This window comes from Leishmania braziliensis, chromosome 32, assembly GCF_000002845.2.
Source record: "Leishmania braziliensis MHOM/BR/75/M2904 complete genome, chromosome 32".
Lineage (NCBI taxonomy): Eukaryota > Euglenozoa > Kinetoplastea > Trypanosomatida > Trypanosomatidae > Leishmania > Leishmania braziliensis.
The window spans coordinates 848,146-861,741 of NC_009324.2; the positions used below are offsets into that span (position 1 = coordinate 848,146).

Below are 13,596 nucleotides of genomic sequence, written 5' to 3' on the forward strand. Positions count from 1 at the left end.
CAGAAAAATCAATGGTACGCTAGGCCTATGGCTCAGAAATAAGATTCAGGCAAGTGAGAGAGAGAAAACGGTCTCCATTACAACTCCAGTTGTACTAAAGCGCATCCTTCTTGCATTCTTTGCGTTTTGGTGGGTGTTGAACCGTTGGGACTGAAATGATGAGAAAAAACGTAGGAATACTGTGCATCGCTTACATGGCTGTGGGAAAGTCCAGCGCCGTAGGGAGAAAAAGTACGGTTGTTCACTGTTGAGAAAGATGCCTTTACTCCAACGTTGGATCAATGTTAAGTGCTGCCCTGTTGATCGTCTGAAACGGGTGATGCACAAGTCGCGACGTGCCGCTTTGAACGTTGTTTCGAAGGAGGTATTGTGCCAGCCACATCACCGGGTCGGCCTGTGATGTGTTGGCGGCGCCGTTGACCATGCCGCTCGGTGTAATTTGGCCCCTGTAATTCTTGATTAAGTCTTGAAGAGCCGGCACAAGCGTTGGAAAGACATTCTCAATGAGGTAGCGATGATCTGCGGAAACTTCGTTTTCATTGCCAACCCTGCACTCACTAATGTGATCCAGGAAAAGGCCCTCCTCAATGAGTCGCACAGCATGCGCGCACTCGCCTTCGGGGTTTGGCAAAACCGGCATGGCGCCGTCGGGGTTGTGTGGGGTTTGGTGGGGGGGGGGGGGGCGCGCGTGGGGCTGTGTGTAGTGGCTGGCTGCGGGAGGGGTGGGGGCAGGGGGAGGGTCTGGCTGTGGCTGGGGCATGGGGGGGTACGGACCCGCAGGCTGGGCCGCGCCTGGGGGGGCGGGGAGGCGCCGGGGGTGGGGGCTGCGCCCATCGCCCGGGGCGGAAACCAGCGCCTTGGCGGAAGCCCACGCCAGAGAACGCCATGGGGAAGGCGGGAAAGCACTGAGGACGGAAACAAACGTTTGGAAACCTTACAACCAAAAGCGCAATGTTCACAACCAGCTGCTGCGCTGCTTTTCCTTTAGCTGACGCGCAAGGTCCTGAAACGTCAGCGCCGCCTGCGCCAACTCCGCCGATTTGTTCTGCATCTCGCTCAGTCGCTCGCCGCGCTGCTGCAGCTTGCGAACGTTCTCGCTCATCATCCGCCGGGCCTCGGTGAGGCTCACATTCTCGCGCTCGGCGATGGCCTTCAGTTGCGCGTAGCGGCCGCATGGCGGCTCACTCGAGGTGGGTGCACTGGCGGCCGCTGTCGGTGCAAGTGCGCCGGGCTGCCGCGCAGATGTCAGGGCCTGTGTCGACAGTGCTGCGCCGCCTCCGCGGTTAGCGCAGCCAAGCGGCTCTTGCTGCTCCCTCTTCGGGTCTGGTTTCGCGACCGGTGGCGCACTTGACAACGGAGAGATGGAGCTTGCGCACGGTGTTAGCACAGGGGTCGCTGTTGCGGGGGTGTTGCCCGCAGGCATCTTCGCCGCTCCAGTCGCTTTCGTTGCACGCAGCGTCTCAGACTCGAGCCTCAGCGCAATCTCCTCCCACGGCAGCGTCATGAGGCGTTTGAAGAAGCCGGTCTCTTGCTTCAATGTCGGCGCCGGCGGCAGATAGCGTCCGTAGCCGCGGAAGGTGCATGGCGTAAAGTGGTAGCGTGGACCGCAGAAGCAGGGGTGCTTGCGCACCCCACTCGCTTTCGAGGCACCCAGATTCGCCTCCACAAAGAAGTGACCGACCACGCCGCTGCTAGCGCCGAGGAAGTACAGATGCAGCACGTTCTCTATCTCGACCAGCAGCACCTGCACATTCTCCTCGCCAGCAAAGTCAAGAGTGGCGTACGACTGCATCATCGGCTTGGCCGTTCTGCTGTCCAAGATGTTCACCCACCGCCAGCCGTTTGCATCGCGCGTTACCACGATCAGCGCGCCGCGGCCGTGGTAGACACTAAAGTGCTCGAGACGGCGCGCAGGGTCGAGCCTGCACGTGGCAACCGGCACCGCGTCTGCCGCCGTGACCCTCGCCGCTGTCGAGATCAGCGATGCAGTCGCGGGAAAGAAAGCAGAGAGTTGCACCACAGCAATCTCATGTGCGCCAACAAATGCAATGGCTGGGGCGACGTGGTCGTTGGCGGAGTCGTCGCGGCTGATCTCGTAGTCGCGCATTTCGCCTGCATCCGTGTCGTACGTGAGGTTGGCCTTTCCTGGTGTCCACGTTGTCTTGACGTGCACGATGCTGCCCAGAAGTGCGCTGTTTCCCGTCGCCACAGCCGCACCGCCCACCGTAATCGCCCACTCCAGAGACGAACCCGAGACCTCGAAGCGGACCAGAAGCAGCTTTGTAGCACTCGTTGCTTGCGGCAGTGCCACCCAGTTGACCTCAGCACTCTGGCGGTAGCACCATGCCTGTGGGGCGCCGTCCGCGACGCCAAACGCAAGCGACATCGACATCAGAGCAGCGCCAAGTGCATCGCAGCACGTAAGGCTGCCGTACTCCCCAGCATTCTGCACGGGTGACGAAATAGAAAGTGCGACTTCGAACATCTTGATATCACCCGACAGGTTCGGCAGCAGTGGCTGCGCCGCTGCAGTGACCATGAGGCGCGTAGCAAACGTGGCGTACGCGGGATGTGCGTAGGTGATTAGGCGCATCTCGCTCAAGTTCCACAGCAAGAATCCTTTGCCGTCCATGAAGAGGCACGCGAGGCAGAGCAAGCCCGTCTTGTTGTTGCACATTGCGGTCTGGCTGGCCATCCAGAAGGCGTCAAGCGAGGCGATGGTTGACCCGACCGGGAGCAGCCCGACGGGGACTTGAAGCATGAAAGGCCGACCATTGTCATCCTTGCCCGAGAGGTCGACAAGTGCAACCGATGAATCCTCCAGCAGCAGCAACACGCACTTGCCATCCTTATAAACAGACACATTGTCCGTCACGGTGGACGGCTCCAGACGTGCATTAACAATTACCGCCTGCTGCACCATCCGCTTTCCAGGCACGCCGTGCCCGTCCAGCTGAAGTGCCGCCCGGTCCAGGTTGAGGACCAGCGAGCCGGCGTTACGACGAATGTCGTATTTCATGATCATGATGATGGACTCGGTGCTGAACACGCGCAAAATTATCTCCGTCGGCAGAAACACTGTGTGCAACGAGGGTAATGCCGCCTCCAACACTAACCCATCGGCATCCTGGCCGATCGCCAAAGTTGACCACGGCACGCAGTTCGCCAAGGCTTGCGAATTGACGCTGAAGACCTCGTTGGACTGCGGCGACAGGCAGACCGCCTGCGCTGCATCCGTGACGGTCACCATAACGCTCTGCCGCCAGAGATGTGCTACATTCGAGCCAGCCACTTCCTTCGCCTCCACATCAGGCAGTGCGTGGCGCAGGAGCGTGTCGCCACCGCGCAGCAGCTTCTCCCACGTTGAGGTCACCGCCGTTCGCTGTATTTCCTCGGCGAGCGAGCGTATCTGGTTCTCGGGAAGGTGCAGTAGCAGCGCTCGGGGATACCACGGCGCCTGCGGGCTAAGCTCGCGCAGCTCACGGATGCTTTCGATACCACCAGTCTGACGGTTGCGCTTTGCCAGAATCGGCCGCAAGCCATCCTCGCTGGTCACAAACAGCGCTTCCAGGTCAACGTCTGCTAGCCCACTAGTCCAGTAGTTCGACAGCACGCACGGCTCCACATGAAAGACGTTAAAGTAGTTGTCCACTGTGTTCGCGCCGGCGTCGATGCCGTTGCCGCCTGACCCAGTCGCGGACCCCTTCGTACGCGCAGCCTCCACACCGTGCTGTGCCGTGTACGCGTTCAGGTGCGCGATGACAGCGTCCTGGCGCATCACCTGCTTGTCATCAAGCCGGATAACCACCTCGAGGATGTCGCGCTGGCCGTGCAGTAGCATGTACATCTGACTGTGCTTGTCGTTGGTGGTGTAGAAACTGTCGAGGGAAGTGCGGGCCATATTCAGACCAACACGATACTCGTTGTACGAGAAGGCGTCGGCGAGTCCGGCGCTCGGGGCGTCCGGCACGCCTTGCGAAATTTGCTGAGAAAGATCAACGACCCAGTAGAGCTCGGCCACCTTGTCACGCCGCTTCTTGCTCTCGTTCCACAGGAGGATCTTGGTGCAGTGCATGGTGACAGCAGCGACGTACACACCACCAGGCGTCACGCGACATGCGGCCAAAAGGCCGTCCGGTTGTCCAACGATGCTGTGGGCATCGAAGAAGCAGCTCACACGACCCTCATCAATGTACCACTTGCATACACCAGGAACCCCTCCCACCACACCGATGAGTGCGTTCGGGTTGCTCGGGTACGAGTCCATCGAGATAAGAGAGCCCGTGATGAAGAACTTGTCGCGGCTGGCGACGCTCGTGTCAAGGATGGGGCCAGTCACGTTCTTGCAGAAAGGTAGGCATAGCCCGAGCACGTTCGTCTCCGTAACGGCCCACCGCAGCTGCGGCCGCTCATCGGGGTTGTCAGAGACCGGATCGAGCCGGAAGTAGGAGACGCTCCCGTCCTTGCGTCCCACCGCGCCGCACGTCAAGCCTTGTGCGACATGCAGGCAGGTAAATGGGGCACCAGGTTCCATGCACCGCAGCATGCTGTCTCCGCTCCCATTCACGCCGGTGCTGTAGTCCAGGCACAAGAGCGTCTCTGACGAGAGCACCAGAAAGCTGGTTGTGCCGGAGTACACAAAGGCGTCTAGCCAGTGCACCCCACACGGCAGAGGTAGCAGCTCGCGGCACATCTCCTTGCCAAGCACGAGGACGTTCGCGTCGTCGCCGATGCACACGAGCACGCCGAGAATGGCGTCGTACTTGCATATGTGGTAGTCTGACATAACCACTGTGCTCTTTCCGCCCACCCGAAAGGGAAAAAGGACACCACCGTCGGCGCCTTTGGCTTTCTGCGTCTGCGAGAACATTGTGCCTCACAGGTGATGGGGAGGGCCGACTACGATGACGTGTATGTGTAGTCGAACTTGGGTGTATGCGCGGTGTATAGAAGGGCAAAGGAAAACACAGCGCGAGTTGCAGAAAAAGGTAGGCAGAGAGTGAAGATCTCCACTCACACACGCACACGTACAGCGCCCCGAAGCAAAAAAAGAGAGGCCGAGTGACAATAACAGAAAAGTGGCCAAACAAACAAATAAAAACGCGCACACGCACGTTGTTTACTGACTTACACTCCTGCACCCGGGGCGCACCAGGCGGGAAGAGGAAAACAAAGGTACAGACAGGCAGGCGGAGACACGGTCGACCAGTAGTGGGACAAACCACCGCCGCACAAAGAAAAAAAAAGCAAACGCACACACACACGACCCACACAAGATCGAAGAGGAGAAGAGAGGAGGGAGGGGGGAGAGGAGGTGCTGTCGTGGTAGTGCTGGTTGTGGAGGAGATGAAGAGCCAAGACCCCTGTAGAGCAAAAGAAAAGGGAACAAAAAGAAAGAAAATCACACACGCACCCACACACACACACACACGAGCGGGCACAAGTCCGGCTCGTGTTCTTCAGTGATGTGCAGATACGCACACTGTTGTCTTGAAAACAGAAGCCACAGCTACAACGATGAGCGAAGGAAGAGAGAGAGATACGAGGAGGGGGGGTAGCAACACCATGGGCAACGGTGGGGAGGGGGCGATGTGCATAATGTATCGCTGCGCAGAGATGATCGCACGCGGTCATGTGGACGAGTGGAGAAGGAGGGAACATGGAGATGAAGGAGTCGCATGTTTACGAGCGCAAAGGAGAAAGAGGAGAGGCGCAAGAGATGATGATGATGCTGCTGCGCGAGAAACAGAGGGGGAGAGGGGGCGGCTTGAAGGGGCACAACGGCACGCGCAGCTACACCAACGGACCAAAGATTGTGTATGGACGCCACCTGTCGCAAGAGCAGGCGGGGTCGCTTTCGAGAACCCTCGTCAAGAGACACAACTACTGCCCCACTTGGCTGAATGGGGGAGATAAATGGACACAATTGAAAGAAACGCAACTGAACAATGTAGCCCTTCAATGCAGTGACAAGGAAGGAGAGCAGGAGCAAGGAAAAGACATTAGGAGAGAAACAGAGACAGCAAGCGACCTGTGCAAAAAAATATACACATACACCACATATACGCACATACACCGCGTTGGGTCTTTGTATTCAGTCGAGACAGAGATATCTCCTGGCAGCGAGGGGACGGGGAAGAGAGAAGAACGAAGGCGCACCGTGGCCACGTCATGCTTCTATCTAACCCCCCTCCCAATCCTTCCCCCCCCCCTCTCCTCCAACCTTTCGGATCGCGTCCTCAGGGTGCCATAGAGAAGCCGGTGTAGAGCGCGCAGTGGTAGCCACAAGCAACAGCGCAGAAAAAGGTGCAGTGCATTTGGCCAACGCGCCTGATACGGTACCGCTCGGCAGAGTGCTTCGCTTACATCAGAAACCTCTGCTGCTCCATCGAGGAGATGGGGAAGAGCCGCGCGTCGCCACCGTTTGAATCGTCTGATCCTATGGCCACCGCGACCGCTGGCAACTCCTCCTCACAGACTCGAATGAGATCCCTGTGCTGCTCAACTCAGATAGGTATCTCCTTCTTTGTTTTCAAATATATCACGCGGGACAGGCTGACAACCCGAGCCTGCACTTTCCGGTGGCGCAGGGGCAACACCCCTCATGACTAGCCCGTTCTGTGGAAACTCCATGTAGTTCTGCAGGGGCTAAATCGTGCACCGCTACCCCTACGTATGGCGGCGTTCATGTTCTTTTCATCATCTGCACATCACTCTGCTTCGAGTGTACTGGCACCGAGGCGCCCTTACCTCGGTAGTAACGCCGCCAACAGCAACCATGGCATGATACTGTGCAGTCTGCACAGCGAGCACCTTCGGTGCCACGCGCTTTGCTGCATCCGCCGCAGCGCACACTTTTCTGACCTCGGGCTGGCACTGGTAGGCTTTTTCCACAGCGCTGGCGAACCCCTTCACATGCTTCGGCGTATTCGCCGCTTGCCGCTTCATCCCCACCGCATACACCTCATCTAGTGATCCGCTGGTGCCTGCGAGCTGCAGTTCCCCCAGCACAAGGCGGTCATGTAGTGCATGCTGCTTGAGCTAACACTCAGTGGTGAGCTGGGCGAAGCTGATAGGCAGCGCACTCGTACCAGGGTTGAGGAGTGCTGCCGAGAGAGCTGTCGTAGCTCCGTATTAGCACCTCAACACCGCGCCGCAGCTGCGCTACAATCGGCAGGTCCTTGCTGGATGCGGTGGGTTGTGCACAATGCCGCGAGGAAGATGTCGGGGCTGAGGAAGCTGGAGAGACGGAGTCGGCAGAAAACGTGTCAGCGCGAGTGCTTGTCACGGTGGAGCGGACGGCGACGAAATCCTCGTCCTCCACAGGACCTATTCCTAGTTGGAAGAGCTCCTCTCTGATGACTCGCCACTGCCTTGGTATCGAGGAGGATGAATCTGTGTACGACGCGCATAAATGAGAGCTGCTACAAGGGGAGTGTGAAACTTATGAACGGAGGGGGGGGAGGTGAAAGCGGACTCAAACAACTCCAATGCGTTCAGCAGACTTCCACTGTTCGAGTGGAACATATCAGATGGAACGGCAGGGCTGGTGGTGTCAGCGACCGACGCATACGAGAGAAACAATGCAGCAGAGGGCGAGATCAAGCAGAAAGGAGTGTCATAAGAGAGAGAGGGACATCCGCACGGAGAAGAGCGCATATGACATAAAAAAAAAAGAAATGAGGACGGTGGCTCGGTATGGACACGAAGTCGTCTCTCTTTCTCTCGTTGATTGCGGATGAAGGGGAGGAGCGGTATGGGTAGAAAGGGGTAAATGGTGGAGGGGGTGGGGACCCCAGTACGTCCAGGCACTTCATCAACACCAACACAGAGAAAGAAATGCCCACTTTGACGCACTGATAAGGGAGGGAAGAGGAAGAAAAGTGGAAAGGGGGGAGGGAAGAGGCGAGCTAAAGTGAGAAAGGGAGATGCGCATTGCAGCAGCGGCGATGGGCACGGCAAACAGGCATGGGGAGGGTGAGTGCAACCCTTCTGAGAAGCACCACGCGTGCGGATGCTTGGCGACGACTGCATGCTGCAACTCGCCATTCCACATCTGCACGTCATGACGTTACGCGTCGCGGCACCCAGTGATGAAAAGAGAAGAAGCAAGAAGGAAGTTGTTGCATTGCCGAGGTGGCCCGGAGCAGAAAAGGCCTGAAGCGGGCGAGAGAAGGGGGGGAACCCCTCCCCCCCCCTCCCACAGTAGCAGTGAAAAACAACAACAATAATAAAGCAGTAGCAGAAAAAAAAAAAAAAAAAAGAAACGAGGCAAGACCAGGAAGCAGCAGTACTGGGCTCGCAAGCCGCACCACGCACGCGCATAAGGGTCCTTTCTGACAAGCTGAAGCTGAGGCTGCGAAACAAAAAGAGAGAAGGATAAGAACACTCCGCGCTGTTGTCCTGCCATCTTACGCTTCCTCCGGGCCAACAACAAGAAACGGGGCCACGTTGGCGCACAGCGTCGGCACAAACGGGCGGTACGCGGCCTTCGGCTGCATCTCCGCCGCGAGGAGGTGCTCGCCAACCGTGGACACCCTAGTCTCCGCAAACACCAACGTTGCCTGAACCACACCATTGGAGAGTCGCACCAGCTTTTTTACCCCTGACGCCGGAGAGAAGGGCCGGTGCGCACACCCACTGACATTTCGTGGCTCTGTGGCATCATCTGGTCCCGCCTCACGGTACCCTGCCGCCTTGCTGGTGTCACTCCACTCTCGGTCCATTATGTACTCGCGAAATGAGTGAGGGAGAGGCAGCACATTAGTGCCGTGTAGCTGCGAAGCTACAGGACGCGCAAGAAAAAGCGCGACGTCGTCGTATGAGGGGAATAGTGGATAGGTATCCTCCTCTAGCCCCGCAGACAACGTTCCTGGCGGGGTGCGCCACGAGCTGTCGTCACGCTCAGCAACGTCACCGCTCTTAGCCGTGAGGACGATGCGCCGGTCTTCCTCCACGAGTGCCTTGATGGGTGGAAGGAGAGAGCCAGGTGTCACGCGACTGTGCTGCGGCATCCACCAAAGGCGCAGTGAGACGGAGCGCAGGGAGGCGCAGATGGGCAGGACAACACTGCGGTGTTCAATCGAAACCTGACACCAGTGCGACAAGCACTGAAGCAGGCAGAGCAGCCGTGGGTCCTGATGACCACCGTGCATCACCACACCAAGTTCAAAGGCATTCTCAGCGATGCGGTGCACATAGACGCCACGCACAGCCTCACTCACACGCGCAAACACATCCGGCCCGGTAGGGCCACTGGAGCTCTTGGAACCAGAGCGACAGAACTCGATGTGGCCCTGGTTGCCCGCTTCGGCAGCGATATCGCCGGGCACGGCATTGCCGGTTAGAGCCATCGTCAGCTGAACCTTCTCATCCATTGTGCGCGGCAGGAGAATGCACAGTGCCGCGCAGTGCGCCAGCGACACCCACGAGCTCACCACATCCTTTTTCGCCACTGCCACTGCGCGGAAGCATTGAGTGAGTCGGCTGTACTCAGCGCCAGAGGAAAACATCGAAATGTAGCTGCCGCAGGCAAGCGTATGGGGGTTGAGAAGCGCTACCACACGTCGGTACGCCAGAAGAGTGAGCTGGCGGCGCACGAAAGAGCTGTCAACGGTGTGCCGTGGTGCCGTCCATTGCCAACACCTGAGCGAGGCCAATTCTCCTTGTGAAGGACTCATGGGTGCAAGGGAGTCATACTGCGGCACTCGTGTTGGCAGAGGGGAGGAGCACGCTGCTGAGTCTGACGAAGACACGTCGACGTCGGAGATGGGCAGCGAGGACGGCGGCAGCGCTTTCTGTGAGTGGGAACCCTCTGCATCTTCGGCAGCGGTGGTCTCTGTCCGGCTCACCAGTGCTAGTGGTGAGAGTGGTGTTGGCACAGATGCCTCCTGGGCTTCTGCTGACCGTGGTACAGACGATCCAAGCTTTGAGGCGTCTTTCCACTTACCCTCCATGTCCACGCAGCTGTAGTCCGCCTCTAAAGCAGCTTGGTGAGGCATCTCTGTGCCTCGTTCTGCCTTGCCAGTGGCTGCAGAGGGCGCCTTATGGACAGTATTTCCGAAGACAGGCAGCTGCTTGGACGGTGCCGATGTTAGCAGATCACCCTTTATCAGCGATACTAACATCTGCCCGACTGTGTCCGTGGTGCGGTGAGACACAAACAAATCTGATGTGTTGGCACGCGTGTGGTGGTAGAAGTTGCACTGCACCGGTCCCCACTCAGTGCTGTTCGGCACGGTAGGATTCATCGCCCTTACGCCCGTTCTGCACGACACGGTATTCCTGCACTGAGCGCCTCTCTCCACCCGTGTGTGCTGCATCGGCCTTGACTGAACGAGAAGGATGACGTGAGCGAAGGAGCAGATGACAGGGTGACGAAACAAGAAAAAGAGGCCTCGGGCGACCAACACCGTTGGAGGGCCGCCGGCACGTCTGCAGGGTTGTTTGCTTCCACGAAATGGGCTTGCCCACTATTTCCTACAGATATGCACAGTAAGTGATGGAGAGAGTGTGCTGCGAGGACGCAATACCGTGTATCTGTCAAGTGCATTTCTTTCCTCTTGCTTTGCTGTGAGAAAGACAGCGTTGCTGTTCGGTGAGTCTGAGCGATTATTTTGTATGTGTGTTGTGGGAAAGGTGAAGTACGCCGCACAGCCAGACACCACGGGGTGAGGCCATCAATCGCCGAAGAGCCGGGAGCAACGCAACACACACACACACACACACACACACACACACACACACACACACACACACACACAAAGACGCCAAAGAGAATGAGGAGAGCGCGGTGAGGGGAGTTGCGTTTAAGACGCAGCGGGTGCCTAAGCACCTCACTCGCCCACGTCAGTGTCAATCGCAATGGGTACGCATGCGGGCACCGAAAAGAGAGAAGGAACAGCGGCGCGCCTGCACTTGTGAATGAGACAGCCCCTGGGGGAGGGGGGGGGAGTAAGGAGCGGGCAGGAGAGGCATCCACCAACACCATAAAGAAGGAGAGTGGAATCTCTCTCTCCTTTTCCGCACACCCTCCTGCCTCGTACGTGGTGCAGTAGAAAAGAAGTTGCGCCGAGAGCACGCCAGTCTTTAGAGACTCATCGACGCTGTAGAGGCAGAGACACGTGCTTACACCTCCCCAACTTCATGGCCTTGAGGAAAAAGGGGGAGAGGGGAAGCGGATGCATCTGCTGGTGCGTAGCTGCTGCGCCGTGTGCCTTTTGGCAAATTTATTTGTTCTTTTTCGGGCCTCCCATCGCATACGTCATCTCTTAGTCTCTCTTACACTACCCAATTAAAACACCACAGAAATCAAACAGGAAAAAAAAAGGTGGGAGGGGATGAGACGAAGGGGCCAACCCCCCTTTCTACCACTCATGAGCACAAGACCACTCGCAGGCGCACAGCCCGCCGCTTCTTCACAAGGCTCTGCGAGCTCGAACGAGAGGAAGTGGGCTGTGTGTGCGTGAAAGAATACTCATAATTGCGAGAGGGGAGAAGTGGCTCATCCCAGAAGGTAAACAGGCGCCGGATTCCCGAGCTTGTGCTGCAGGTGCGTGCAGGTCTTTCCAAAGATTCTTCCCACTCCCCCTGGCACCTCATGATGACTGCAATACTCACCTCGTTGATCCAGCTAGGATGAGAATAAGCGAGCCGATGTCTGAGGAAGGAGGGCAGGAGATGGTGAAATGTGGAGCGCAAAGTAGGGAGCAAGGACAACGTGGAGAGGCCACAGCCTTCTCGCCGTATCGCTCTGCTTTTCTGTCTTCTTCGTTGTTGCCCCCCCCCTCGCCGTTAATAGTCACTTGGTTTTTCTCCCACAACCTCGTTTCATCCATTCGCTCTCCTTAGCAAACAATACAATCCAGTAGCCCATCCCCTGTGAGCGCGCACATACAGCAATGCGGGCAGGTGGACGAACAACGACTACGACACACAGCATGATGCCTAACCAGAGAAAGTGAGTGCCGGTTGGGAGAGGGAGGGAGAAACTGGCGATTCCCCTTAGTCATCCGCCATGCGAGCCCACGTCCGTGCACGCACATCCCGTGTCTCTTCCGCCACTGCCATGCCGCGGCGCGGCACGTCGTTGTGAATGACAGATGACACATCGGTGAAGTGAATAGAGTCCTGCGCAGCACCGGCCTGAGGGTAGTTGAAGCGGTTGCGGTGAAACATCACACTACCGCTGTTGTACGCCATCACCCTCATATCGCGGTCCTCGGAGTCCTTCAGAGCATTCTGCACCACCTTCTGCACCTGGTCCGGCGAGACAGCAAGGTACGTGGCCAGCTTTTCCGTTGGGATGGACTCCATGGTGATGCAGATGGTCTCTAAGATGCTGGTGCGCACGCGGGCTTCGAAATGGAAGGACTCTGGTAGGTGCTCCTTGACGGAATTCCACTGCGTCCAGAAGCGGGCGAAGAGGCCGCAGCTGAGCAAGTTCTCGAGTCCATAGATGTAATTCAGCTCTTTCTCTACGCTGGGAGAGTCCTGGACGTGGCTGGGCACGAGGCACATGCATGCCGTAAAGTCGCTTGTCTGGAAGCGGGCCAAGGACTGCAGCAGGATACCGAGCAGAAGCGATTTGTCCGGCTGGTCGCCCTCCATCGAGGAGGACTTGAGGTAGCGGAGAAACATCGGCAGGTTGTACTTGCCCTCGCTCAGCAGCTGAACCACCTGAGTACCGTCATCGCGTGCCATTGCTTTTTTATTTTTCTGGTTTGTTTAACGGAGAAGGGTAAGAGGAAGAGTGTGTATGTGCGTGTGCTATAGGGGGAGGGGGAGTGTAGTGCGTAGAGGGTGCGTGTGTACGGACTTCTCTATCAAAGAGAAAGGGACAGGGGAGGGGGATGGTTGGCAGAAAAGGAGGCAAGAAGTGGTGGCGGTCATCATAGCAGTAGATGAGTGCCTGCACGCCACCGACTGCTTCCATTTTCTTTTGTTTGGCTACTTTGGCATGGGCGTATCGGTGCGAGTTACTCGAAGAATTTTTACGGCCTTCCTACGGCTCATCGCGAGGAGACTTCTGATCAGGTTCACGAGTCCTTTGTCTTTGTTGCTGATGCCGTCTTCTCTCACACAAATGCTGCTAATGCGGCCCCCGTCAACATGTCCGACACGCTTCCCAGCAGCAGCAGCCACTCACACCAGCAAGGAGAAGAGAGGAGAAAGAGCAAACATCAGAGCTACTGAATACAGCTACAAGATAACACAAGAGGGGGGAGGAAGACGATAAGTACAGCAGTCTACACGCAGACCCTCCCAAACAAGCCTGCATGATGATGGGTGAGCGATAAGGTGGGGGAGGAACGAAAGCTTCCCACAGACAAGCAAAAGGAGAGGGGATGTGGTAAAGAAAAGGTCTAAGGGCGGATTATCAGAGCACCAAGAAGAGGTGAAGAAGAAAACAGAAGTAAAGTGTGCAACACGCCCCATCGCCAGTAGTGACGTAAACAAAACAACCAAAAAAAAAAGCGACGGTCCATGACACTCATCGAGTTTTTTTTTTGCCGACGTGTAGGCCTTTCGATTCACAGTGATCAGTGAGGCAAGAGCTCCGACTGAGGAGGGCGAAAGGAGGAAGGGAGGGAAGTA

General features: G+C 57.3%; 3 protein-coding genes across 3 annotated transcripts; all 3 read right to left on the reverse strand.

Annotated features, from left to right (window-relative positions):
* Positions 1-955: 955 nt before the first annotated feature.
* On the reverse strand, positions 956-4,870 carry LBRM_32_2380 (conserved hypothetical protein; the record flags this gene model as incomplete). Its single annotated transcript, XM_003723169.1, has 1 exon — positions 956-4,870. The coding sequence occupies one exon, from the start codon at positions 4,868-4,870 to the stop codon at positions 956-958; it is 3,915 nt and encodes a 1,304-aa protein (XP_003723217.1).
* Positions 4,871-8,411: 3,541 nt separating this feature from the next.
* LBRM_32_2390 (conserved hypothetical protein) lies at positions 8,412-10,250 on the reverse strand (the record flags this gene model as incomplete). Its single annotated transcript, XM_001567542.2, has 1 exon — positions 8,412-10,250. One exon carries the CDS (start codon positions 10,248-10,250, stop codon positions 8,412-8,414), a length of 1,839 nt encoding a protein of 612 aa, XP_001567592.2.
* A 1,753-nt stretch (positions 10,251-12,003) lies between these two features.
* On the reverse strand, positions 12,004-12,702 carry LBRM_32_2400 (conserved hypothetical protein; the record flags this gene model as incomplete). Its single annotated transcript, XM_001567543.1, has 1 exon — positions 12,004-12,702. One exon carries the CDS (start codon positions 12,700-12,702, stop codon positions 12,004-12,006), a length of 699 nt encoding a protein of 232 aa, XP_001567593.1.
* Positions 12,703-13,596: the final 894 nt, after the last annotated feature.